The following is a 27169-nucleotide window of genomic DNA, read 5'->3' as shown; positions in this document are numbered from 1 at the left end:
AAAATGAATGTGGACTGGATATTAAATGATATAAGGAATTACTTTTAATTTTGCCAGAAGTGATAATAATATAGTGAGAAAATGTCCTTTTTCAAAGAAATACACAGAAATATTAGGTGTAAAATAGCATACTATCAGGATTTGCTTTAAAAATAGTACAGGATGGGCTTCCCTCATGGCGCAGTGGTTGGGAGTCCGCCTGCCGATGCAGGGGACATGGGTTAGTGCCCCGGTCCCGGAGGATCCCACATGCCACGGAGTGGCTGGGCCTGTGAGCCATGGCCACTGAGCCTGCGCGTCCAGAGCCTGTGCTCCACAATGGGAGAGGCCACAACAGTGAGAGGCCTGCATACCACAAAATAAATAAATTTAAAAAAATAAAAATAGTAGAGTAAAAAAGATAAAGCCAATATATGTAAATAATTATTTAATCTAGAGACTAGAAATACTATTCTCTCTATTTTGATGCTTGAAAAACTTCAATAAAATAATAATAAATATTAAATTTTTAATTATAATAAAAGATTATATAAACAGGAATATTGTTGACTATACAAAGATTAAGTTCATACCCAAACTAAAACTTTAACATAGCACAATGGCCAACTCTTAGACCATAATGAACCAAAATTTCACAAAATAATCCTAAAGTTTATTAGCACCTTTATTAATTTTAAGTTAATTTTAAAATTAATTAGCTCATCTATTCTTCCAAAAGCAATAATGCAATAGCATTAGTAAAAATTTGGGGAACAACTAAGTTTTGATGATTCAAATTAACATTAACAAATATTATTTGTTTTTTAACAATACAAATCAGGTCATCTATTGTATCACTATTCCAATCCATGCTTCTCAAATTGTCAATTTCACATGTCAATTTGGTAGAATCCATCAAGATATATGACTTAGAGTAACAGTGAACTTAGCTTTTAGAGGTCTGAAGACAAAGGTAAAATATAATGATGAAAAAAATTTTTAACAAAATGGACAATATATCTTTTTAAAAATAACTAAGACTGAGCCATAAAGACAACTTTTAAAACCAAACACTATCTTCAAATACATCTTAAATTATCATATACCATTTGTGAAGTGTCCAAAGAAATTATTGTTCTTGTCTCATCTGCAGGACACATCAGGCCATATGAAACACTTGTTCCTCCTGCCAAAATAGGAAACAACTATGCTTAAATATTTTACTTTTAGCTACATTTCTAGGGTAAATCCCTAAAACAAAGTATACAGATAGGCCCTCTAGGAAATAATACCTATTTCTACTTTGCAAAATGTAATTTGCAAATGCTAACACACTATAAGCAAACTCACCTTAATTTTATGGTGCATGCCAAAATGAAGAAATATTATGGAGCTGAAAGTAATGGGATATGGATCCATCCCCCGGGCACACTCAAGTGAAGCCCCTATCAATTTGTGGAACTCCAAAAACATGATTAGAAAAGTTCTAAGCTAATGATTACTGTGGAGAGATAGCGTAAAAGAAAAAATACCCATCCTATACAACTAGAGACACCATTATCTCCTTTCTGCCGTATTTATGAGATTCACTTATCACTTAAAATATTATCTTATACTCCCATGCAAAAAGGCTTTAATAAATTAGAATATAAAGTTAAAACTGCCCAGATTATATGATATTCAAAACCAAATTTATATGTTCTTTGGTGAAAAAGTGATTTTAATATAGAATAATTAATACATAGAAGAATTTAAACAATGTACTCCTACTTAACATTTGTTGTCAAAGGAAAAATGCTTTCTTGATAACAATATGGAACAATACAGTGTTCTCAGTTCTTAACCAGATCTGTACCATCATATAGCAGAATAAAGTTTGAATTGGTACTTTCATATCTTTTGGACAGAATATAAATGAAAGTCACCTTGATGCAAGTACAGGGGGTGTTGATCTACATGGTGAAACAATGTTAAGAACATGTCTGCGATTAGTAAGCACTATTTCTTGTCAAAGTCATTTGAAGTCAGAAAAATATTTCATTAAAAGTGGCAGTGTAATGCCTTTTTTGCATGAATTTAACGGAAAGTATCAGCTGAAGAAGGTATATGGAACTTCTGATTTGCAGAGGTCCCATTTCCATTCCATCAATGCCAGTTCAGTCAGTGAAGGCAATTTCCTTTGGCTTGTGTAAGCTGTTAAAATGATGTGGTTGGTGAATGATCAAGGGAGATTAAATTTGTCTTAAAATGTAAAATAATGTTAGTTTTCAGTATTAAAAGATTACTGATTTGGTTATCACTGTCCTAGTTGCATATCCCTTCTTCTCAAAGATTTATGTTGGGTATAGTTAGCTTTTGAAAAATAATATTCTCTCTATTAAGATAAAGGTTAGAAAGTAATTACTAAAGCAGGAACATTTTCTTATTTAGATTTAGGCAGTAAGTCACAGCTTCAATTAGGATCCACATGGGAAAGAAGCGATGAACTAAGGGTAAATCATGTCTCAAACAGTTTAGGTAGAACTACTCAGAACAGAAATAAACCAACATAACAAATAAACACCATAAACCAATTTTTCAAGATAACCATTTCATAATTATAAGAATGTTTTCAGTGGGATGGCACAAATATTTAAAATAGAACAAATTTACATCACATTAAAATTCAAAACACACAATACCTACCACCAATTGGTATGATACAAAGGTTATATTTGCACGCTAGATTCACAATCTTAACTACATCATCATGACACGCTGTTGAAAAAAGGGAAAATAAATTAATCACAAGGACATGAACAAAATCTGCATAACCCTGCAAAACAAGGGTCTATAGAGTTCTTTAGTGTCTTAACTTCTCCTTCATTTATTCACTCATTAACACATTAAATCACTATATTTTTTAAAAAACTGTTTTTTATCTTTTTTAACTTTTCATTTTTAAATAATTTTATACTTACAAAAAAGTTGCAAAAATGGTACAAAGATTTCCTTCACCCAATAGCTGCAAATACTAACATCTTATATAACTATAAAAACTATAAAAACCAAGCAATTGACACTAATACAATACTATTAACTAATCAAGAGACCTTATTCAAAATTTGCCAGCTGTTCCACTAATGTCCTCTTTTCTGGACCAGGATCACACACTGCATTTTAGTTGTCAGATCTCCTTAGTCTTCTTTACTCTGAAATAGTTCCTCAGTCTACTTTGACCTTGACACTTTTGAATAGCACTGGTCAGTTATTTCATATAATGTCCCTCAATTTGGGTTTGCTTATTTCCTTAGGATTAAATTCAGTTTATACATTTTGGCAGGTATTCCACAGAAGTGATGCTGTGCCTTTCTCAGTGCATTATATCCGGAGGCACATGATGTAGATAAGTCTCATTGCTGGTAATGTTAACTTTCATCATTTAGTAATACAGTATAGTAGTCCCTCAGTATCCACAGGGGATAGGTTCCAGGACCCCTACAGACACCAAAATCTGGGAAGCTCAGGTCCCTTAAAGAAAATGACACACATACAGAGTGAAGTAAGTCAGAAAGAGAAAAACAAATACTGTATGCTAACACATATATATGGAATCTAAGAAAAAAACAATGGTCATGAAGAACCTGGGGCAAGACGGGAATAAAGACACAGACCTACTAGAGAATGGACTTGAGGATATGGGGAGGGGGAAGGGTAAGCTGTGACAAAGTGAGAGTGGCATGGACATATATACACTATAAAATGTAAAATAGATAGCTAGTGGGAAGCAGCCACATAGCACAGGGAGATGGGCTTGGTGCTTTGTGTACACCTAGAAGGGTGGTATAGGGAGGGTGGGAGGGAGAGAGACGAAAGAGGGAAGAGATATGGGAACATATTATATGTATAACTGATTCACTTTGTTATAAAGCAGAAATTAACACATCACTGTAAACAATTATACTCCAATAAAGATGTTAAAAAAAAGAAAATGACATAGTATTTGCACATAACCTAGAGCACATCCTTCTGTATACTTTAAATCATCTCTAGATTACTTACAATACCTAATACAATGTAAATGCTATGTAAATAGTTGTAAATACAATGTAAATGCTATATAAATAGTTACTGGCATGTTGCCTTTATGTAATTTTTTTCCCAAATATTTTTGAACAGCATTGGTTGAACCTACAGACGTGGAACCCTTGGATCAGAAGGGTCAACTGTTAGGTTTCTCCATATAAAAACACTATAGGGCTTCCCTGGTGGTGCAGTGGTTAAGAATCCACCTGCCAATGCAGGGGACAGGGGTTTGAGCCCTGGTCCGGGTATATCCCACAGGCCGCAGAGCAACTGAGCCCACCTGCCACAACTACTGAGCCTGCGCTCTAGAAACTGCAAGCCACAACTACTGAGCCTGCGTGCCACAACTACTGAAGCCCATGTGCCTAGAGCCCGTGCTCCGCAACAAGAGAAGCCACGACAATGAGAAACCCGTGCACCACAACGAAGAGTAGCCCCTGTGTGCTGCAACTAGAGGAAGCCCGTGCACAGCAACAAAGACCCAATACAGCCAAAAATAAAAACAAGTAAATAAATTTATTTTTAAAAGCTATAATTAATAAATACCTCGTGAGGAAATACTTTGATTACATAAATGTTTCATACTTTTGCCCACTAATTTTTGCATCCATTGATGATTCTTTATTGTTCTTTAAACAAAACTTTAAACATTATACATGATATACTGCATACAAACTCCTTTCTACTGTACACACCAAAGGGTACTTTTCAGTGTAAAAGTTAAGTAAGTATTATAAACCTGAAGGCAGAAGACTTTAAACCCCAAGCAAGAGGTGCTAAGACTCAGTTTGACTAGCAAAAGGGAATTAAGGAGGGGAACAACATGGCAAAGAGAGTGTTTTAGAAAGATCAATCTCCTGATAAATTATGGAATGGCATGGAGGAAAAAGAGATTTGAAGCAAGGAAACTATGCAAAAATTGAGTATCACTTGCTTAGGACCTGAAAGGGAAATAAGGATACAAATGAAAACATACAAATTAATATCCACTTATGAAAGTAAAAATACTGTTCTATAAAAGTTATGATGATCATTTCCCAGGTTTTCTTAAAGCTAGGAATATATGTCATTTGCATCTTTCCAAATTTAATAAAAATCCATTTTCAAGCTTTCAGATTAAGTCTATAAAGCTTACTATCTGTGGTAAAAATTTTTTAATAAATGGAATACTAGTTCATTAATAATTAATAAAATACCCGAAGATGTCTGTTAAAAACCTTTAACAAGGCAAAACTATTTCAAGGATTGTCACCAAATCGGAAGCTTTCCTTTACAATGTTATTTGACACAGCACTCCCTCATCCCACCACCCACCCCATTTATTCTCTATCTTTTTATACTTTACCTTGTTTTTCTTTATAACATTTACCACCCTTTGCTACATTAAATATTTGTTTATTATTCCCTCTCCTCCTGCCCCCACTTAATTGTATAGCACCTGAGAACAGGGATTTGTGTTTTGTTCAGTGTCTTCTGTTCAATACCTAGAACAGTACCTAGCACATATTTTCACAGGCCTAAAGTTGTGATATTTAGACTGCTGAAAATAATGCGTAAATTGAATAAGTGAAGTACTGCTAAATGAGACTTTATTTTTATAAGTATACTTACCATAGACAACATACAATGTATAAGTAACTAACTGCTTATCCAAACTAAATGAAAGGTAGAAATAGCTACACTGTGTACAGGTCACAATGGTGACAATTTCTGGTTTAAGTATGACTCCAAATCAGGAAAGTTACATATATTACAAGTTCTTGCTCTTAGACAAGCCCTAGACATCCTATTAAAGCAACATGTAGAATTCAGACTCCAATTACAGACAGACTTAAAGACATCCACAATGACAGACTTCCTAGGTATGTGTACATATGTACATACACAGATATGGTGTGTAGATATTTAAACTGCAAGATGAGAAAGCCACCTCCACTCTATGGAATACCACATTGTCTCAAATTGCCATATTGTCTCAAAACTTATCCTCATGCAAAGAAAAACCTGAACTTTATTACCAAAAGTAAATTTACATTAAAGTTAAATAAAGGCCTCAGTGAACTGACAACCTGTTGGGAAACAAACTATTTCCAGGAAGTTCTTATACTGGAAGATTCAACAGAACAAAATTTTAAACTTGATTTGGGCACCAATACACTATTCAAATAGATTCTTTTCTCCCTATATATGTCACCCTCCTTCTTATCCCCAAATTAAAGAAAGATTTTTCCCTCAGATACTCCCTGCAAAGGAAAAGAATCATATCTAAGAACTGAGAGTCCATGAATGAGGCAATTTTTTGAAAAATAAAACACTCTATATAATCCTTTTATGGAATCTGAAGAGAAAAAAGGATCGGAAGATCAACAGAACTTCTTAAAAGGTAATTATGGGGCTTCCCTGGTGGCGCAGTGCTTGAGGGTCCGCCTGCCAATGCAGGGGACATGGGTTCGTGCCCCGGTCCAGGAGGATCCCACATGTCGCGGAGCGGCTGGGCCCGTGAGCCACGGCCGCTGAGCCTGCGCGTCCGGAGCCTGTGCTCCGCAATGGGAGAGGCCGCAACGGTGAGAGGCCCGCGTACCACAAAAAGAAAAAAAAAAAAAGGTAATTATAGACAGTAAGGAGCAGTATACCTGTATTCTGCTTTAAAGTTTCTGCTACAAGACGTGGATATAAAAACCATATATATAAATATAGTGCCTAAGCATCAGCAAGAGCAAAATAATAACAGAAAGCTCATCCATCCTCCATCTCAAGCCAAATCCCTAAATGAAATTAATTTCTCAAAATTTAATTATTTATATCAAAGGTAATATCCATATTAAACAACTTGTTTCATCATTTGAATACCATATTTTTTAGCCCACAAGTTAACATCAACAAACTACTATTATTAGTTGCAGTAATCAGTTATGTTAAGAGTTTCTATACATCTGAATATATCATTGATTGATAATAATTTCATTAAGCTTTCAAATTAGCCCAAAATACATTTTTCTACTGACCTCGCAAAAGGATATGTACATACTAAATGAAGATTTAATCATTAAAACCAACCATTCAGGATGATCATATTAAGAATGATATGACCTCTAGTAAATTCTAAAAATATAGCGATCTATATTTTTTATAGTTCATACGTTTAAAAGTACATATTTCCAATACTAAATTTACTTAAAATTTAACAATACTGAATTAATAATACAAAGAAAAACAAGAACTTACTTGGCCATAAAACTATATCAGGAATTCGCTGAAACGTTCCTTCCCTGAGCAAAAATATCTCATGAAGACAATGACCTATTTTGAGGTTTAAAAAAGAAAATGCAAAAACATCTTAAATTATAGGAAATTTACAAATTAAAAATACATAGCACTTACATGAAGTTGCTTACCATGAGCTCTAAATACTCGATCATCTGCTTCTTGTGAATATGAAATATTAGTTTCTTTAAGGTCATGAAGAAAATCTTCATTTACAATAGAAGGAGGTGTATCACTAGGATTTAAGGATGCCTAGAAAATAAAATTGGTTTCTTTGACTAATTTCTATAAAATAAAATTTGAATACCTAGGTTACAGAGAGTGACTTTAAAATGTAAATCCTTTTACATCCAAACTAGGACAGAAGCATAGGAAAATAACAAATAATACATATGGAAACCAACTCTGTGACAGTAATCAATTACAAATGCTCTGGTTAATCACATTCTGTAACATAAGTTATAAAAACCTATGCTTTCTCTTTTGCTTCTATGGCCCACCTTTTCATTATTTCTAAAGATTACAATTAAGGGGACTTCCCTGGTGGTCCAGTGGTTAAGACTCCCCGCTTCCACCGCAGGCGGCCAGGGTTCCATCCCTGGTCAGGGAACTAAGATCCCACATGCTGTGTGGCGTGGTCAAAAAATAAATAAATAAAATAAAAATAAAAATAAAGATTACAATTAAGAACAAGGAAGATAGCAAAGTCTCAAGTCTTTGATTTTAGACTAGGGACACTGGGGGCAAGATAGTTAACTTTTGCATTAACTACATTTTCACCTGTAGATAAAATTTATCATTTCCTTTTATTATTTTTAAATGATCAGCAAAAAGCCTCCCAATAAGTAATAAACCCATTTTTACAGGACTGCTTTAAAACTCACAACATAATCATAAACTTGATACTTAATTTCAACTAACAGGTAACTTGAAAAGTAAATCTTCAACTTTAAAGCTATGTGACATTGGGCAAGTCACCCAACTTCTGCAAACCTTGGCTTCTTCATCTGTTAAATGTGATTATTACCATCATACAGATTACTATTTTGTTAAGTTATTGAAAACTGAAAGGGCTCAAAACAGAAAAAAGAAGTGCATGTAAAACTGGTGAAATTTCTGAATATGGTATATAGATTGCATCAGTGTCAAAAAAGTAATCACAAATAGTCAAAAAAGGAAATAGAAGAGATCTTTAAAGAAAAATTAGAATTTGGTTTGAGAGGGATAGGAATTAGCTGTTTAGCCTAATTTAATACTAGAATAAAATGTAACTGTGGATTTATAAATAAACCAACCAAGCACTCACTGAATACCTACAGTCCTTAATAATATGTTGGATATAGTGGATAATATAGTGTAAGCCATAGCCCCTGCACTTATGGAAGTTATACTCAGTTAGAGGGACGCAGAATACCATGCCATAGCGAATAATACAAATAAATAATAAAGATTATAATTATATAAAGAAATGTTAACTATTTCATTAGTTTAATACATATATAGTTTAAAGGATTCTAACCACCTGTCAGAAAAGTGATACCACATGAGCAAACTAAAATTCTCTATCATCCATATCTTAATCAAACTTTTACTTTACTTTTTTCAATCTTCAAATATTCTAAATGTTTTGTTAGTAAATGTAACATTATATTTTTATTTTAAATTATTCTATATTAATTCTAGATTACTGTCAGTTCATTACAAAACCTAAAAATAACAGCAACTTATATTTTTGTAACAAAGTTCCCTCACAGAATTCATTCGTTTGAACTTCACTACTACTTGTGACACACAGGACAGACAGTTACAACTCTGAGGCTCAGAGAGGATTACAGATTTGCCAGATAAATCTGAGATAAATGCTGAGACTAGGCTCTGTATCTGTGATGCTAAAAAACATTAAAAAAAAAAAAATCACCCCTAGAAAGTCTAACAAGGCCAATATGACTAGTATACTTCTTAACAAAAAAATAACAAATATATTAAATAACTATAACAAACTACTAAGATAAGTCTAATTAATTTGGGATTAAACACACACACACTCAGTTAAGAATATTATTAATCATTCTTATTTGCTTACTTTAGAGGTAGTTTTATGCTCCAGACTTACTCCAAGGGTATTTTGGATCCACTCTTTAAAAGTTGGCAAAATCATGCCACTAAGAGGGTACCTAAGGTACAAAGAAGGTAAAACATTAGAGTAAAGTTATCTTCATTTAAGTTCAAATCTTAGATTCTGTTTCTAGTAATGGTCAAGTAGTTCCTATCGAACCAACCCTCCCACATATAATGATAAGCTCTGGACAAAAACAAAACAAACAAAACCCAACTATTTGAGGGCAGTATAGATAGCCCCAAACCAGGCAAAAATAGGTGGTAAGTGAGTAAGAAGAAAACAGCACTCTATGAGCTTCCAGTTTCGTTTTATTTTTTAAACAAGCTTTAGCCTGAGGGAAAGCCCCAGCCTAGTACCACAGAAAGAAAGAAGAATGCAGAAAACCTACAGTCTTCCTGGCTGAAAGAACGAGAGGACAGTGTTCATAGTGAACACGGCATCTGGAAAGAGTACAGAAAAATCACACAGATCCAGGAGTCAGTCAGAGGGACCTATGTATAAACTCTGTCCAAATGTCTGGCTGATCTTGAATTACACATGTATGGAGCAGACACTAAGCAGCCCAGCTAAGCTTAAAAGAACAGAACAGATAATTCAGCTGCTCACCACCAAAGGAGGAAACTTGAGATGAGTCAAGTTAATTGCTTAAGAACCCCAAGATGATCCAAGATACTATAAATAGCACACAAAGATTTTAAACCAGCTGTAACTACACTAAAGGACAAAAGGGAAAATATGTTCCCAGTGAATAACAGAAAATAAATTTCATCAGAGAAACAGAAATTTTAAAAAGAACAAAATAGAAATTCTATAATTAAAATTCAAATAAAAATTCATTGGAGGAACTCAAGGGCAGACTGGAGATGTCAGTGAACTTACAGATAGAGCAATAAATAGAGCAATAAATCATTTTTAATCTGAAGAACAGAGAAGAAGATTGAAAAAATAAAGAGAGCTACAGAGACCTATGGAACAACAGAAAAATACTAACATACATATAAATGGAGACCTAAGAAGAAGAGGAAAGAGGGAAAGGAATTTTAAAAAAGTATTTGGGGGCTTCCCTGGTGGCGCAGTGGTTGAGAGTCCGCCTGCCGATGCAGGGGACACGGGTTCAAGCCCTGGTCTGGGAGGATCCCACATGCTGTGGAGTGACTGGGCCCGTGAGCCACAACTACTGAGCCTGCGCGTCTGGAGCCTGTGCTCTGCAACGGGAGAGGCCACGACAGTGAGAGGCCCGTGTACCACGATGAAGAGTGGCCCCTGCTTGCTACAACTAGAGAAAGCCCTCGCACAGAAACGAAGACCCAACACAGCAAAAAATAAATACATAAATAAATAAATAAATTTATTTTTTTAAAGTATTTGAAGAAATAATAACAGAAAGTTTCCAAATTTGATGAAAGACATAAGTTCGCAAATTAAAGAAGGTCAGAGAACTCTAAGAAGATAAATGTAAAGAAACTCACATAAGGCACATCATAGTCAAATTGCAACTTAAAAAAGAAAGAGAGAAAGAAGAGAAAGAAATCTTAAAAGCATCCAGAGAAAAATGACACATTACATATAATGTAATAACAACAAAAATTATGACTGATTTCTCATCAGAAACAATGAAGTCCAGAAAACAACGGAACAACATTTTTAAAATGCTGAAAGGAAAAGAATGCCAACCTAGAATTTTGTATCTGGTGAAAATATCCTTTAAGAACAAAAGTAAAATAAAGACATTTTCAGGTGAAAACTAAGAGAACTTAGAGCCAGCACACCTACATGAAATGCCAGAGGAACTTCTGTAAGCTGAAGGGAAATACAACACTAAATATACAGTGAAATCTTCACAACGGAATAAATAATGGCAGAAAGAATAAATATGTGAGTAAATATAATTGACTATTTTTCTTAATTTCTTTAAAGTATATATGACTCTTAAAAATTATAATATTGTATCATGGAGTTTATGATGTGACAGCTAGAAAAAGAAGAGGGCATGGTAAATAAACCAGATTTGCAAGGTGCTTATATTTTACATGAAGTGCTACAATAAATTTAAAACACACTAAAGAGCTCTATAGAGCAGGAATACTATGAAAAAACTAGATTTGCTACTCAAATTTCGTTTCCTGTATCTTCTATCCCAAGATCTATTTAAATGAGCTTATATGAAACATAAACATTATTTCATATATACAAGAAATCCTAAATTGTATATATATGAGAATATTGGTGCAGAAAACTCAAGTGCTTAGAGAGGCAACTTTTCAGGTTTGGAAATACTTGTCAGAGATGGCAAAATATTAAATAGCAATAAGTGCTAGAAATAAAGAGATAAAATAAATATTCAACCCTAGATTAGTGTAGTGAAGAAGGCTGATATGCAAACAATAATATTCCAATGTGTTACAGTGGCAGTAATAAAATAACTTTCAGAAAAGACCAAAACAAATTTCAAAATGTATATTTTAAAATGGTACTCTTAAATTTTTATTTAAGTAAACATAAAGTGTTATTATGTGTCAGGCATTGTTCTAAGTTTGTTACATATATTAACTTATAATAATGTTATGAGGTTGATACTATTACCCCAGTTTATGAATGAGGAAGCTAAGGCACAAAGAAGTTAAACAACTTAAGATGTTAGGCATGTTAAGTAACTTACTCAAGGTCACACAGCTATTAAGTTACAAAACCAGGATATGAACTATGTAATAAATAAGGTTAAATAAGTAATAAATAAGTCTGTGCTCTTAAATACTATATGATGCTGCCTCTAGTCTGATTCTTCCCTTACCATCATTCCAAGTGAGATTATTCTAAAATTCTTTATTAATGAATCACAGTAGCTATATTCGGTAATTTTTTTCACTATAATGTTCTTGCAACTTCTCTACTTCCCTCTCCCCGCCATGATGACAGAAGAGCCAAATAAAACTATACTATATTATGGTTGTTTTATCTTTGTTTAATTTTATAAATATTTTATTTACAAAATATTGAAGTATAAAATGCATTCAAAAAGTAAGTGTATAGCTGAATGAATTTTTACAAAGTAAACCTCCCATGTAATCAGCATGCAGATCCAGAAATAGAACATTACCAGCACCCCAGAAATATCCCCCTCCTTGCCCCTTTCCAGGCATTACCACCTTTCTCCACACCAAAGGAACAACTATCTTGTTAACGTTATATAAATGAACTCATATAAAATGTACTTTTTGTGTCTGCTTTCTTTTGTTCAATATTATATTTGTGAGAGTCATCTATGTTTGTGTACGTAGTTGCAGTTCATTCATTTCCACGGCTTAATTCCACTGTGTGAGTATAGCAATAATTACTTTATCCATTGTATTGGTGACAGAAAATAGAGTTGTTTACAGTTTTTAGTATGTGCAGGGACGTTCTTGAACTTGTTTTCTGAAGATCACATATCACATGTTTCAGATAGCTATATAACTAGGGTGGAGTTCCTAGGCCACAGTCTATGCATATGTTTCAGGAGGTGCTGGCAGATAGCCTTCCAAGATGTTAACAGCCAGCAATGTATAAAGAGTTCTACTTGTTCCACATCCTCTCCACACCTGGTATTGTAGTTATTTTCATTATGAGACATTCTATTGGTAATCTCTTGACAATATTAATTTGAATTTCACTGATAACTCAAGAAACTGAACTTCTATTCATATATCTATTGTCCATTTGGATATCCTATTTTCAATGCCAGTTCATCTTTTACTCATTTATTATGTTTTTATTGATGTATAAGAATTCTCTAGATATTCTGAAATCAAGGATGTATGTATTAAATATTTTCTCTCACTCTGTGATTTGTCTTTTCACTCTCTTAAAGGAGTCTTTTGATGAAAAGAAGTTCTATATTTCAATGCTGTCTGATTCATTTTTTTCCTTATATTAATGCTTTTAGTTCTCTGCTTTTTTGCCTACCTCAAATTCAGAAAGACATTCTGTATATTCTTCTAGCAATTTTATAGTTTTAGCTTATGTATTTAGGTCTATAATCTATCTGGAATTGATCTCTGTATTTGGTACGAAGTAAGGTCAGAAGTAATTTTTTTCCAAGATGGCCATTTAAGTCCTCAAAGCTATTTTTATTTTTGTGTTTAATGGAGAAAAGTGTGTGTTTAAATGAAGAAAAGAAGAGATACTCTAGTAGTCACTATCTATTCCAGATCAAAGAACGATTAAACCAATACCGAAAAGAAACCAGAATAGACTATATATTGGTCTTAACATCTATGCTGTACAAGCTATTTAAAATGTTCAAGGGACTTCCCTGGTGGCTCAGTGGTTAAGAATCTGCCTGCCAATTCAGGGGACACAGGTTCGAGCCCTGGTCTGGGAAGATCCCAAATGCTGCGGAGCAACTAAGCCTGTGCACCACAACTATTGAGCCTGTGCTCTGGAGCCCGTGAGCCACAACTACTGAGCCCACATGCCACAGGTACTGAAGCCTGCGCACCTAGAGCCCATGCTCCGCAACAAGAGAAGCCACCGCAATGAGAAGCCCGCACACCTCAACGAAGAGTAGCCCCCACTCGCCACAACTAGAGAAAGCCCGCGCACAGTAACGAAGACCCAACACAGCCAAAATTAAATTAAATTAAATTAAATGTTCAAAGTGTAATACTTTTGCTCAAGATTATTTCCCATTCATTTCATCAGAGCTTGAATAACTGCAAAAGCTTTTAGCAACTAGCCTCAGAAGTTTACTTTGACTTCACAAAGATAGCCAAAGGGGGGGGGGGAATCAGAGTGTAATATATAAATTCTGTACTGAAATTAAATATGTTTATAATACAGAATTCAATATTAAAGGAGCCAGTGGTGGGCCCTATCCAAAGGAATTTTTAATTGGAAGTGACAAAAAGCACTCATTTTGTCATGTAATTTTGACAGTTACACAGCATTGGCTGAGAGGACCTCACCTCTTATGATGACTTCATATTATATAACAAAAATACCATCTAAAATTCTCAAATAAATCTTTACATAAAGGTTAGCAAAACAAAAATAGTGGAATGAAAGAAATTAAAAACAAATGTTTTATTCAACAAGTTCCTTTTTTATATTAAAAAATCACAAGTGCTAACATTCAAACTGAAATGGGATATTTAAAGTATTATATAATAATACCTTTTTCATAAATTTAAAGAAATTGGAATGAAAGAAAGTGTAAGACTCACAGCTAAAACAATTTAAGACATTCAGCATATAAAATTTTCTTCATCTTACCTGACAGTAAAAGTATAAATTTTGGGAAATTCATTATAACACATATGCTACTATGTGTTACAATGTCCTACAAAAAGGCCAATTTGGAAATATTAGGTTTTAATCCTGGGTTCTTATATTTTAACAATACAATTACTTTGGGTCTCTGTAATATATAGGAGACTCTTAATATTCATGGCAGGATAATATTCGGACCTTTGTGAATCCCTTAATTCACAAGTAACATTACCCATAAAATAAAAAGGTAACACCTTTCAAGACACTTGAACCAAGAGATACAAGGTTGGTATTACTGTCATGTGCAAAAAAACTACATTCTACCACTGAGATAACCAGAATATACTTCTACATCTGAATGCACAATATTTCAGACTGAAGAAATATCTTATTTGGCAGAACCTTGGATTTAAGACTGCTCCATTATCTATAATTCCTGCATAAAACTTAACACAGTTCAAAAAGAGTTCCATGTAAGAATGAAAGCTTTCCAATTGTACTTTTTCTTGCACCTAATGCCCTGGGATTTGAAAAACAGTAAAAGAAGCTTGACTTAATAATCATAAAGCCTAGCATACTGCCAAGGGCCCCCAAAAATCTCATAAAATATCATGAGGTAAAGGAGAAAACTCTGAAATCAAAAAAGTAAATGAATGGAAAAGAAACATAAGAAAAGTTAAAGGAATTAGAGGTACTTAACATAAGAAACAGCTTTGGAATGACTTGATTCTTACAGCAAAATAATTTGAATTTACATCCAGAAGTATAAATAAGCATTTATTTAACATTCATAAGACTGTACTAAGCACTGCAGGACACATAGAATTGGTATTACAATATGACTCCTGTTCTTAAGAAAATTACAACCTCGTTTAGTCAAAGCTACAAAGACATTTAATTTGTATGGTGAACATATGGGCAGGAAACATGCAACTTCTACCAGAAAGCCAAATGCCCATACCAACTGTTGAAACAAGGTGACCACTGAACAGATCTTTATCACGACTGAAGACTGGTTTGAGAACTTTAAGAAATGGTTTTTGTTGTAAAATATAAGGTGAGGTCAATTTACCACCTTTCCTTAAGATCAAAGTAGACTATATTGTAGAAGATACAGAACCACAGCAAACTTTAAAAACCAATGAAATCACTGTATAATGGAAAGAAAACTCTGTGGACATAAATATCCAAAAAGCAAGTGCACATCAGGACTTAAGGTGACTAAAGACAAGGTGACTCTCACTCTGGGGCAGTGCACAGAGGCAGCAAAATATTAGTAGACGCAACCATCTATACTAAGTGAGTTCCACAATTGCTAACCAATTTAATAGCTTTTTATAGGAGGTAAAACTTTAAAAATTATGCCACTGAAAATACAAAGTACAACAAACCCAAACAAATTCTCTCTACTTAATCACTAACTTGTGCCTTGAAAGCACCAATTAATGTGTAACGCTTTTAAAGTCAAATTATAATGACACTTTTCAAAATTTTTAGTTTATAGAAATCTATATAGCATTAGCTCTGAAGTACTGCCTTCTGCTGCTTAAACCTAGGAGGACTCAATTCATCTATATCTAGGAGGAATAAGAATCGCAAGATTATAAACCTAGGGATTTATAAACTGACAAATTACAAGTCTGTTCAGAAAACAGACTGTGCTCAGGGAAAAACTTATGATTTTTCCCTAACATCTGAAATAGCTTATAATTGCTTCTAATTTAATGGTTGGGTTTGAAATGCCAGTTACCCTCCCCAAAATATATACAGACAGCCAACCACATTTACTCAAAAATTTTCTACCTTTTCAATGTTGTGTGGATCAAAAATAGGGGAACCCCCCATAAATTTTCACTGAGAGTCACTCTTAGTTTCTGGCACCTAAGGTTTTCCCTTTCTTTCTTTCCAGCTCTGTTATTATTTCTTTCTTGTAGTATTTTATCCATGTTTTCTACCTGGTTATAGAGGGCAAAGGGTCTATATTTGTTCAGTCCACTACAATGCCGGAATAGAAAGTCTTTACAAAGAATTTCAAAAAGTGGACTTAAAATCTAATATTATTAATACAACATGGTGAATTGATATTGTTTTCTTGTACTCATCCTCTCTAGTCACAAATTCCATTTTCTTTTTTAGGAATATCACAACCTTCTTACGTTTCTGCCCTTCATGCTCCTCTGGAGCAATAGGAACTTTTGTCATAGGATAACTTTTTACAATATGACTAACTGTACTGGTGTATAGAGTGTAGAAGGCTCCTGTAAAGTGCTTCCAGAAACTGGAAAGAGAATAAAATCAATACAATGGCTGAGTATGGTACCTCATTAGCACAGTATAATAGAACGAGCACAAAAATGAAGCTTAAAACACTTGTTTGTTTGTTTTTTAGCGGTACGCGGGCCTCTCACTGTTGTGGCCTCTCCCGTTGCAGAGCACAGGCTCCAGAAGCGCAGGCTCAGTGGCCATGGCTCACGGGCCCAGCCGCTCCGCGGCATGTGGGATCCTCCTGGACTGGGGCACGAACCTGTGTCCCCTGCATCAGCAGGAGGACTCTCAACCACTGCGCCACCAGGGAAGCCCAAAACACTTGTTTTTTAATCACAATTTCCCACTGCTCAGCTGACCTCAAGTAAGCTATTTAACCTCTCTCATCCTCAATCTCCTGATTATTTCTAAGAACATATCACTACCCACTGAGGGTTATTTTAAGATAACTCAGTAGGAACTCAATAAGTAATAGCTATATTATCTTAAATAATGTTTCTAAATGTTTTCTGATAAAAAAAAATCAGAGAAATCTACTAGTTCAATCATTAGCCCTAGGAAACTAGACTAGATATAGAGAAAGCTATGATCCAATTCAATCCAGTTTATTATCCTGTCTGTGGCAAGATAATGGTGCTTCTGGAAGCACCAAAATGAGAACTGAATATTATTTAGTTATTTGGTTTCAGTTATTAAATAGTTTTGTATAACATATTTAATCCTAGAACATTTAAATTCCGTTTCTGTGTTTGCAGAATTACCCTCTGGATAATGGATAATTCAGTAGGAAGCAAAGGTTACCCTTGCAGGCTCTGCCAGTCAAATGTACGCTTGTTTTCTTCCCCTCTCCCCGACTGGACTTGGACTCAGGAGTCAACAGTGCAAAGAAATGAGGCCTTTAAGAAATCCATTCTGGTTTTAGGGGCAGCAGCAGTAATCTTCCAAAGTCTAAAGTCAATGGGAAAATTCTCAAATTCTATTACAACCTGGATAAAAATCTCTCTAAAGATCACTGAATTCCCTTTGCTCTGAATTTATGCTCTCCAAACAATATATAAATTACAAATTTTGTTTTCTACATATCTTAATATCGGGAAGGGCATTAACAAGTGTTCTACATCCTGAAAAAGAAATAATCTAATCATAAGTGAACACACTGGGGTTCTAATTTTTTTTTAGTACCTTATAAGTGTCGCACATGTATCAGCCACCTACAATCTGATCCTCTCTGGGAAAATTGGCAAGCCAAGTGCCAGAACACACAAAATAAGAGTCTAAACCCATGGCTATAAGGGTTCATACACTAAGGTATAAATAATTGTGACACTTCCTATGACTTATCATTCACTTCACACACATACACTGCTAACATAAACCAATGCATATCCTACAGTACCCTACAGAAGACAGTAGATATCTTATGCTTTCAATGGCACAGTGCACAAGTGCTTATTTGCCCCCTCACATAAAACAAAGATGCTGTAACTTCAAGGTCCAGAGAGAGAGAAAGAGAGAAATGAAGACAGTATCTAAGAAGAGAGGAAGTTGGTTTTCTAAGTTCAGAAGATTCACTTTTTTCCCCCTGAAGATTCTGTAAAGCCAATCTCTACATGACAAGTTTCTACTGTATTAGACATTATTCTATTTAAAACATAAAATACTCAATGTTTAGAACACTGGTAAATTTAATTTTAACCAGAAATTCCTTCTACCTGAATTACACAATTTCTTAACTAAGCCTCCACCAACATGCTGTCCAGTCACACTAAAGAATGGGAATGAGAATGCAGATAATTATTTTTCCTATTAAAAAGCAAATGTAAAGTGTACACTTTCACACCTTCATTAAAATTAGCTACTAATTACCATTCCTGAGGTTTTGTTTCAGGTACGAAGTACGTTTAAGTTAAAAACAAAAATGGAATGGTTATGTTGTAAAGAAAAAGAATTTCTCCAAAGAAAACCTTTCTTGCTGATATTTCAATATACTGATATACCATATACTTGTTTTAAAAACAAGTATATTAATGCCCAATAGAGATATGAAGTCAAAGTGCAACACTGGAACAGATTCATGATATACCTAATCCAATTTTTTACCTAGTCTCAATTTTTAATTTATTTTTAGAGCCACATTTAAATATTTTATATTTGTACTCACTGTCCTTCCAAGTTATATCAAAATTCAATAGTCAAACCCAAAACACCAGCTTCGGCAGGGTCAGTGTTGCTTAAAATCAATTAAAAACTCATTTTACAATTCTGTCTACATACGGAACAGTAACAATACAAATATTCTTTAGAATTCTTATCAACATCATTACCAAAAATATTTCAGAATGTGAAACTTACCACACAAATGACTGATCTTTCTTCATCACTTCTTCCCTAATACACCTCAGAAAACTAATTTTAAAAATACTATTTATATTCACAAGGACCTTCCATAATGTTCACCTTCCATAATAACCCAACCAAAATTATATTTCCAGTCTTAAACAAAGAGTTACTTTGAACAAGCCAATGTCATACGGATTAGATGGTGGGTAACTGCAAACCTTTTTGGATCCTGATTCAAACTACCTACAGAATGATATTTTTTAGACAAAGAAATGTGAATGTGAATAATCAGATATTACAAAATTTCTGTTATTTGGGGGAGTATGATAATAGTATTATATGATTGGTTATATTAGGTCCTTATTTTTTTAAGGGATACATATATAAATATTTATAAGTGACATGACAATGTCAGAATTTGATACATAACAGAAAAAGAAAAGCAATATGGCAATATGTTAATAACTTTTAAATCAAGGGGGGAGTGATTCTATTATCCTATTTTTTATGTATGTCTATTATTTAACATTATATTTGTTATTTATGTTTAAATTTTTTCAGAGAAAGAGAAATAAAAGGAATACAACAAAGAAAAAAACAGTTACCTTTTCCCAGTCAACTCAACTTGTCCTTTCTTATTGAAGAAGAACCTGGAATCATTATATCCCCATCCATTCCATTTCATAACTTCTTGCCTAATAAGCAAAAAAATATACATAAATGAGATCTATACTAAACATCTCAAAACTGAACACTGCATCATTGACTATTAACTTTCACAATCATTTAACAGAAGACCTTATTCCACTAATATGTTGCTTTAAATAAAATGAATATATATTAAAACGTCTATACATTAATATTTCTAAACATAGAATCACTCTGATGAGCAGCACTTGCTTCACAAAGGGCTACAACCACTAAATTTAATGCATTCAAAGGAAAAAGGAAGAAGGAGAAAAATATTCTTAGAGTATAAATATGCTTCATTTTGCACATTATTGATTTTATATGACGACCTAAAATATTTTGCAAATAAAATAAAATTCACTTAACAAGAAACAAGTTTTTTCATATATTAGAAAAATCGCAATTATTAATCTTCTGCTAGAATGAAAAAGACCAATTTACAAAGTAGGTTCAATAGCACTGACACTACCAGTACCAGGCACTTTCAATAAAGTAGATTAAAAATCTGAACACTGGGTTTACAAACATTCTAAATCCTTCAACTTCCATGTAAATGCCAACATCTACCTTGATCTACATATTAACATTAACATAACAGTTAATGACCATACCAGTTTTCAATGTTCCAAAACAATGTTATCTTTAATTTCCAAAATGCCAGTATTACATAGTTTTAAAAATTGTTTTCATCAAAATCAATCACTCACTCATTCAATTTTACACATTACAAAAGAATTAGATTGGTTTGGACCCATGCAGAACACAATAAGCAACCATACCGAACTACTGTGTCAGCATTTAATACATATTTTAGCATGGTGCCCTAGTATACTTGGGCCACTGAAATAAACTGATGGTGAATCTTCTTACTGAAAATTCAATGACTGTAGTTTATGATGAAAATACTTGAAAATACATCATAAGAAAGAACTCTATAACTATGCGTGGTGATGAATGTTAACTAGACTTATTATGGTGAAAAATTCATGATATACACAAATATCAAATCACTAAGCTGTACACCTAAAACTAGTATAATGTTACACATCAATTTTACCTCAATTTTTAAACGAAATTTCAAAATAAACAAAGACGTACTATTAAAAAGTGTTCTAGGGATTCCCTGGTGGCAGAGTAGTTAAAAATCCACCTGCCAATGCAGAGGACATGGGTTGGAGCCCTGGTCCGGGAAGATCCCACATGCCGCGGAGCAACTAAGTCCGTGCACCGAAACTACTGAGCCTGTGCTCTAGAGTCTGTGAGCCACAACTACTGAGCCCACGTGCCACAACTACTGAAGCCCACGTGCCTAGAGCCAGAGCTCAGCAACAAGAGAAGCCACCATAGTGAGAAGCCCGCGCACTATAATGAAGAGTAGCCCCTGCTCGCCTGAACGAGAGAAAGCCCACGTGCAGCAACGAAGACCCAACACAGCCAAAGAAACAACTGAATAAATATAAAATAAAAAATAAAAAGTGATCTAATTCTCCATAATTCTCAAGGAAGAAAATGACTACTGACAAGCAAGCAAATTTTTTATTACAACCATAATTCTTCTTCCAGTTCAAGGGTTTTTCAAACAAGTAGAACACTAACACGATACAAATGAACCAAATACAGTCATTAGTTATGTAATGAAAATCCCATCTATACATAAAATTAAGGAAAAAGAAACTAGGAATGCTCTCTTTAAAATTAAAGTTTGCTAACAATAAAAACTGCATTTCCTATACAAAAACATACTGTTCAAATACATCTTGATCTATCTATCTATCTATCTATCTATCTATCTATCTATCTATTTAATGCTGCATTGGGTCTTTGTTGCTGCGTGCGGGCTTTCTCTAGTTGCAGTGAGCAGGGGCTACTCTTCGTTGCGGTGCACAGGCTTCTCATTGTGGTGGCTTCTCTTGTTGTGCAGCATGAGCTCTAGGGCATGCAGGCTTTTCAGTACTTGTGACGCACAGTCTGAGTAGTTGTGGCACACGGGCTTAGCTGCTCTGCTGCATGTAGGATCTTCCCGGCCCAGGGATTGAACTCGTATCCCCTGCATTGGCAGGCAGATTCTTAATAACTGAGCCACCAGGGAAGCCCTCAAAAACATCTTAAAGAGTAACAAATCCAGAGATTAGATTTGTAGATGAGCCTGTTATAAACTATCAATCAATATTTTCTTCTTATTTCACAATTCTACCTCACTGTAGAGGGAGGTTTTGAAAGAGAGCTTTTGGAAAAAATCTCTACAGAAATATCTCATGACTAATGACATGTCACTAATCCACTTGTTTTATTGTTTTTTTTCACATCTTTATTGGAGTATAATTGCATTACAATGCTGTGTTACTTGCTGCTGTATAACAAAGTGAATCATCTATATGTATACATATATCCCCGTATCTCCTCCCTCTTGTGTCTCCCTACTCCCTACTCCCTACCCCACCCCTTTAGGTGGACACAAAGCACCGAGCTGATCTCCTTTTGCTATGCGGCTGCTTCCCACTAGCTATCTATTTTACATTTGGTAGTGTATATATGTCCATGCTACTCTCTCACTTCATCCCAGCTAACCCTTCCCTCACCCCGTGTTCTCAAGTCCATTCTCTACATCTGTGTCTTTATTCCTGTCCTGCCTCTAGGTTCATCAGAACCTTTTTTCTTTTTTATGATTCCATACATATGTGTTAGCATATGGTATGTTTTTCTCTTTTTGACTTACTTCACTCTGTATGACAGACTCTAGGTCCATCCACCTCACTACAAAAAAACCTCAATTTCGTTTCTTCTTATAGCTAAGTAATATTCCATTGTATATATGTGCCACATCTTCTTTATCCATTCATCTGTCGATGGATACTTAGGTTGCTTCCATGTCCTGGCTATTGTAAATGGAGCTGCAATGAACACTGTGGTAACATGACTCTTTTTGAATTATGGTTTTCTCAAGGTACATGCCCAGTAGTGGTATTGCTGGGTCGTATGGTAGTTCTATTTTTAGTTTTTTAAGGAACCTCCATACAGCTCTCCATAGTGGCTATATCAATTTACTTTCCCACCAACAGTGCAAGAGGGTTCCCTTTTCTCCAGACCCTCTCCAGCATTCACTGTTTGTAGATTTTTTTGATGATGGCCATTCTGACTGGTGTGAGGTGATACATCATTGTACTTTTGATTTGCATTTCTCTAATGAGTAGTGATGTTGAGCATCCTTTCATGTGTTTCTTGGCAATCTGTATATCTTCTTTGGAAAAATGTCTATTTAGGTCTTCTGCCCATTTTTGGATGGGGCTGTTTGTTTTTTTTGATATTGAGCTGCATGAGCTGCTTGTATATTTTAGAGATTAACCCTTTGTCAGTTGCTTCATTTGCAAATATTTTCTCCCATTCTGAGGGTTTTCTTTTGGTCTTGTTTATGGTTTCCTTTGCTGTGCAAAAGCTTTTAAGCTTCATTAAGTCCCATTTGTTTATTTTTGTTTTTATTTCCATTTCTCTAGGAGGTGGGTCAAAAAGGATCTTGCTGTGATTTATGTCATAGAGTGTTCTCCCTATGTTTTCCTCTAAGAGTTTTATAGTCTCTGGCCTTACATTTAGGTCTTTAATCCATTTTGAGTTTATTTTTGTATATGGTGTTAGGCAGTGTTCTAACTTCATTCTTTTACATGCAGCTGTCCAGTTTCCCCAACACCACGTATTGAAGAAGCTGTCTTTTCTCCATTGTATACTGGAGACGCAGTGGTTAACAATCCACCTGCCAATGCAGGGGATACAGGTTCAGGCCCTGGTCCGGGAAGATCCCACATGCCATGGAGCAACTAAGCCCTGCGCCACAACTACTGACCCCGCCCTCTAGAGCCTACAAGCCACAACTACTGAGCCCGCACATCTCAAGCCCATGCTCCACAACAAAGAGAAGCCACCACAATGAGAAGCCCATGCACCACAACAAAGAGTAGCCCCCGCTCGCCACAACTAGAAAAAGTCCATGCACGGCAACAAAGACCCAACACACCCATAAATAAATTAATTAAAAAAACAAAAAATGTATACATTGTGCCCATTGTATACTCTTGCCTCCTTTATCAAAGATAAGGTGACCATATGTACGTGGGTTTATCTCTGGGCTTTCTCTCCTGTTCCACTGATCTATATTTCTGTTTTTGTGCCAGTACCATACTGTCTTGATTACTGTAGCTTTGTAGTATAGTCTGAAGCCAGGGAGCCTGATTCCTCCAGCTCCGTGTTTCTTTCTCAGGGTCTTTTGTGTTTACATACAAACTGTGAAAGTTTTTGTTCTAGTTCTGTGAAAAATGCCACTGGTAGTTTGATAGGGATTGCACCGAATCTGTAGATTGCTTTGGGTAGTATAGTCATTTTCACAATGTTGATTCTTCCAATACAAGAACATGGTATATCTCTCCATCTGTTTGTATCGTCATTAATTTCTTTCATCCGTGTCTTATAGTTTTCTGCATACAGGTCTTTTGTCTCCTTAGGCAGGTTTATTCCTAGGTATTTTATTCTTTTTTATTGTAATGGTAAATGGGAGTGTTTCCTTAATTTCTCTTTCAGATTTTTCATCATTAGTGTATAGGAATTCAAGAGATTTCTGTGCATTATTTTTGTATCCTGCTAGTTTACCAAGTTCACGATTAGCTCTAGCAGTTTTCTGGTAGCATCTTTGCGATTCTCTATGTATAGTATCATCTCATCTGCAAACAATGACAACTTTACTTCTTTTCCAATTTGGATTCCTTTTATTTCTTTTTTTCCTCTGATTGCTGTGGCTAAAACTTCCAAAACTATGTTGAATAATAGTGGTGAGAGTGGGCAACTTTCTCTTGTTCCTGATCTTAGTGGAAATGATTTCAGTTTTTCACCACTGAGAAAGACATTGGCTGTGGGTTTGTCATATATGGCCTTTATTATGTTAAGGTAAGTTCCCTCTTTGCCTACTTTCTGGAGGGTCTTTATCATAAATCGGTGTTGAATTCTATCAAAAGCTTTTTCAGCATCTATTGAGATGATCATATGGTTTTTCTCCTTTGGTTTGTTAATATGGTGTATCACATTGACTGATTTGCATATATTGAAGAATCCCTACATTCCTGGGATAAACCCCACTTGATCATGATGTATGATCCTTTTAAAATGCTGTTGGATTCTGTTTGCTAGTATTTTGTTGAGGATTTTTGCATCTATGTTCATCAGTGATATTGGCCTGTAGTTTTTTTTGTGTGTGTGACATCTTTGTCTCGTTTTGGCATCAGGTTGATGGTGACCTTGTAGAATGAGTTTGGGAGTGTTCCTCCCTCTGCTATATTATGGAAGAGTTTGAGAAGGATAGGTATTAGCTCTTCTTTAAATATTTGATAGAATTCACCTGTAAAGCCATCTGGTCCTGGGGCTTTATTTTTTGGAAGATTTTTAATCACAGTATCAATTTCAGGGCTTCTGATTGGTCTGTTTATATTTTCTATTTTTTCCTGGTTCAGACTCGGAAGGTTGTGCTTTTCTACAGATTTGTCCATTTCATTGGCATACAGTTGCTTGTAGTAATCTCTCATGACCCTTTGTATTTCTGCAGTGTCAGCTGTTACTTCTCTTTTTTTCATTTCTAATTCTATTGAGTCTTCTCCCTTTTTTCTTGATGAGTCTGGCTAATGGTTTATCAATTTTGTTTATCTTCTCAAAGAACCAGCTTTTAGTTTTATTGATCTTTGCTATCATTGCCTTCATTTCTTTTTCATTTGTTTCTGCTCTGATCGTTATGATTTCTTTACGTCTGCTAACTTTGGGGTTTTTTGTTCTTCTTTCTCTAATTGCTTTAGGTGTAAGGTTAGGTTGTTTATTTTAGATGTTTCCTGTTTCTTGAGGTAGGATTGTACTGCTGTAAACTTCCCTCTTAGAACTGCTTTTGCTGCTTCCCATAGGTTTTGGGTCGTCGTGTTTTCATTGTCATTTGTTACTAGGTATTTTTTGATTTCTTCAGTGATCTCTTGGTTATTTAGTAGTGTACTGTTTAGCCTCCATGTGTTTGTATTTTTTACAGATTTTTTTCCTGTAATTGAAATCTAGTCTCATAACATTGTGGTCAGAAAAGAGACTTGACACGATTTCAATTTTCTTAAATTTACCAAGGCTTGATTTGTGACCCAAGATATGATCTATCCTGGAGAATATTCCATGAGCACTCGAGAAGAAAGTGTATTCTGTTGTTTTTGGATGCAATGTCCTGTAAGTATCAATTAAGTCCATCTTGTTTAATGTGTCATTTAAAGCTTGTGTTTCCTTATTTTCATTTTGGATGATCTGTCCATTGGTGAAAGTGGGGTGTTAAAATCGACTGTGTTACTGTCGATTTCCCCTGTTATGGCTGTTAGCATTTGCCTTATGTATTGAGGTGCTCCTATGTTGGGTGCATATTTACAATTGTTATATCTTCTTGGATTGATCCCTTCATCATTATGTAGTGTCCTTCTTTGTCTCTTGTAATAGCCTTTATTTTAAAGTCTATTTTGTCTGATATGAGAATTGCTACTCCAGCTTTCTTTTGATTTCCATTTGCGTGGAATATCTATTTCCATCCCCTCACTTTCAGTCTGTATGTGTCTCTAGGTCTGAAGTGGGTCTCTTGTAGACAGCATACATACGGGTCTTGTTTTTGTATCCTTTCAACCAGTCTATGTCTTTTGGTTGGAGCGTTTAATCCATTTAGATTTAAGGTAATTATCCATATGCATGTTCCTATTACCATTTTCTTAATTGCTTTGAGTTTGTTATTGAAAGTCTTTTCATTCTCTTGTGTTTCCTGCCTAGAGAAGTTCCTTTAGCATTTGTTGTAAAGCTGGTTTGGTGGTGCTGAGTTCTCTTAGCTTTTGCTTGTCTGTAAAGGTTTTAATTTCTCTGTCAAATCTGAATGAGATCCCTGCTGGGTAATCTTGGTTGTAGGTTTTTCCCTTTCATCACTTTAAGTTTGTCCTGCCACTCCCTTCTGGCTTGCAGAGTTTCTCCTGAAAGATCAGCTGTTAACCTTGGGGATTCCCTTGTATGTTATTTGTTGCTTTTCCCTTGCTGCTTTTAATATTTTTCCTTTGTGTTTAATTTTTGATAGTTTGATTAATATGTGTCTTGGCATGTTTCTCCTTGGATTTATCCTGTATGGGACTCTGCACTTCCTGGACTTGATTGACTATTTCCTTTCCC

At 34.8% G+C, this 27169-nt stretch overlaps 1 protein-coding gene across 3 annotated transcripts in view; it reads right to left on the bottom strand.

Annotated features, from left to right (window-relative positions):
- Positions 1-27169, bottom strand: part of AGPS (alkylglycerone phosphate synthase) — a 148559-nt gene that overhangs the window by 92816 nt on the left and 28574 nt on the right. For all 3 annotated transcript variants that reach the window (XM_059055146.2, XM_067026340.1, XM_067026339.1), the window contains exons 2-7: positions 19885-19974; positions 9392-9482; positions 7440-7560; positions 7270-7344; positions 2665-2736; positions 1086-1165 (exon numbers count right to left, since the gene is read on the bottom strand). In XM_059055146.2, coding sequence (XP_058911129.2) covers positions 1086-1165; positions 2665-2736; positions 7270-7344; positions 7440-7560; positions 9392-9482; positions 19885-19974 — 529 coding nt within the window. The remainder of the gene's footprint in view (positions 1-1085; positions 1166-2664; positions 2737-7269; positions 7345-7439; positions 7561-9391; positions 9483-19884; positions 19975-27169) is intronic.

Source organism: Kogia breviceps, chromosome 2 (assembly GCF_026419965.1).
Source record: "Kogia breviceps isolate mKogBre1 chromosome 2, mKogBre1 haplotype 1, whole genome shotgun sequence".
NCBI lineage: Eukaryota > Metazoa > Chordata > Mammalia > Artiodactyla > Physeteridae > Kogia > Kogia breviceps.
The sequence above is the reverse complement of the archived record's forward strand: the minus strand, read 5'-3'. Positions and strand labels throughout refer to the sequence as shown.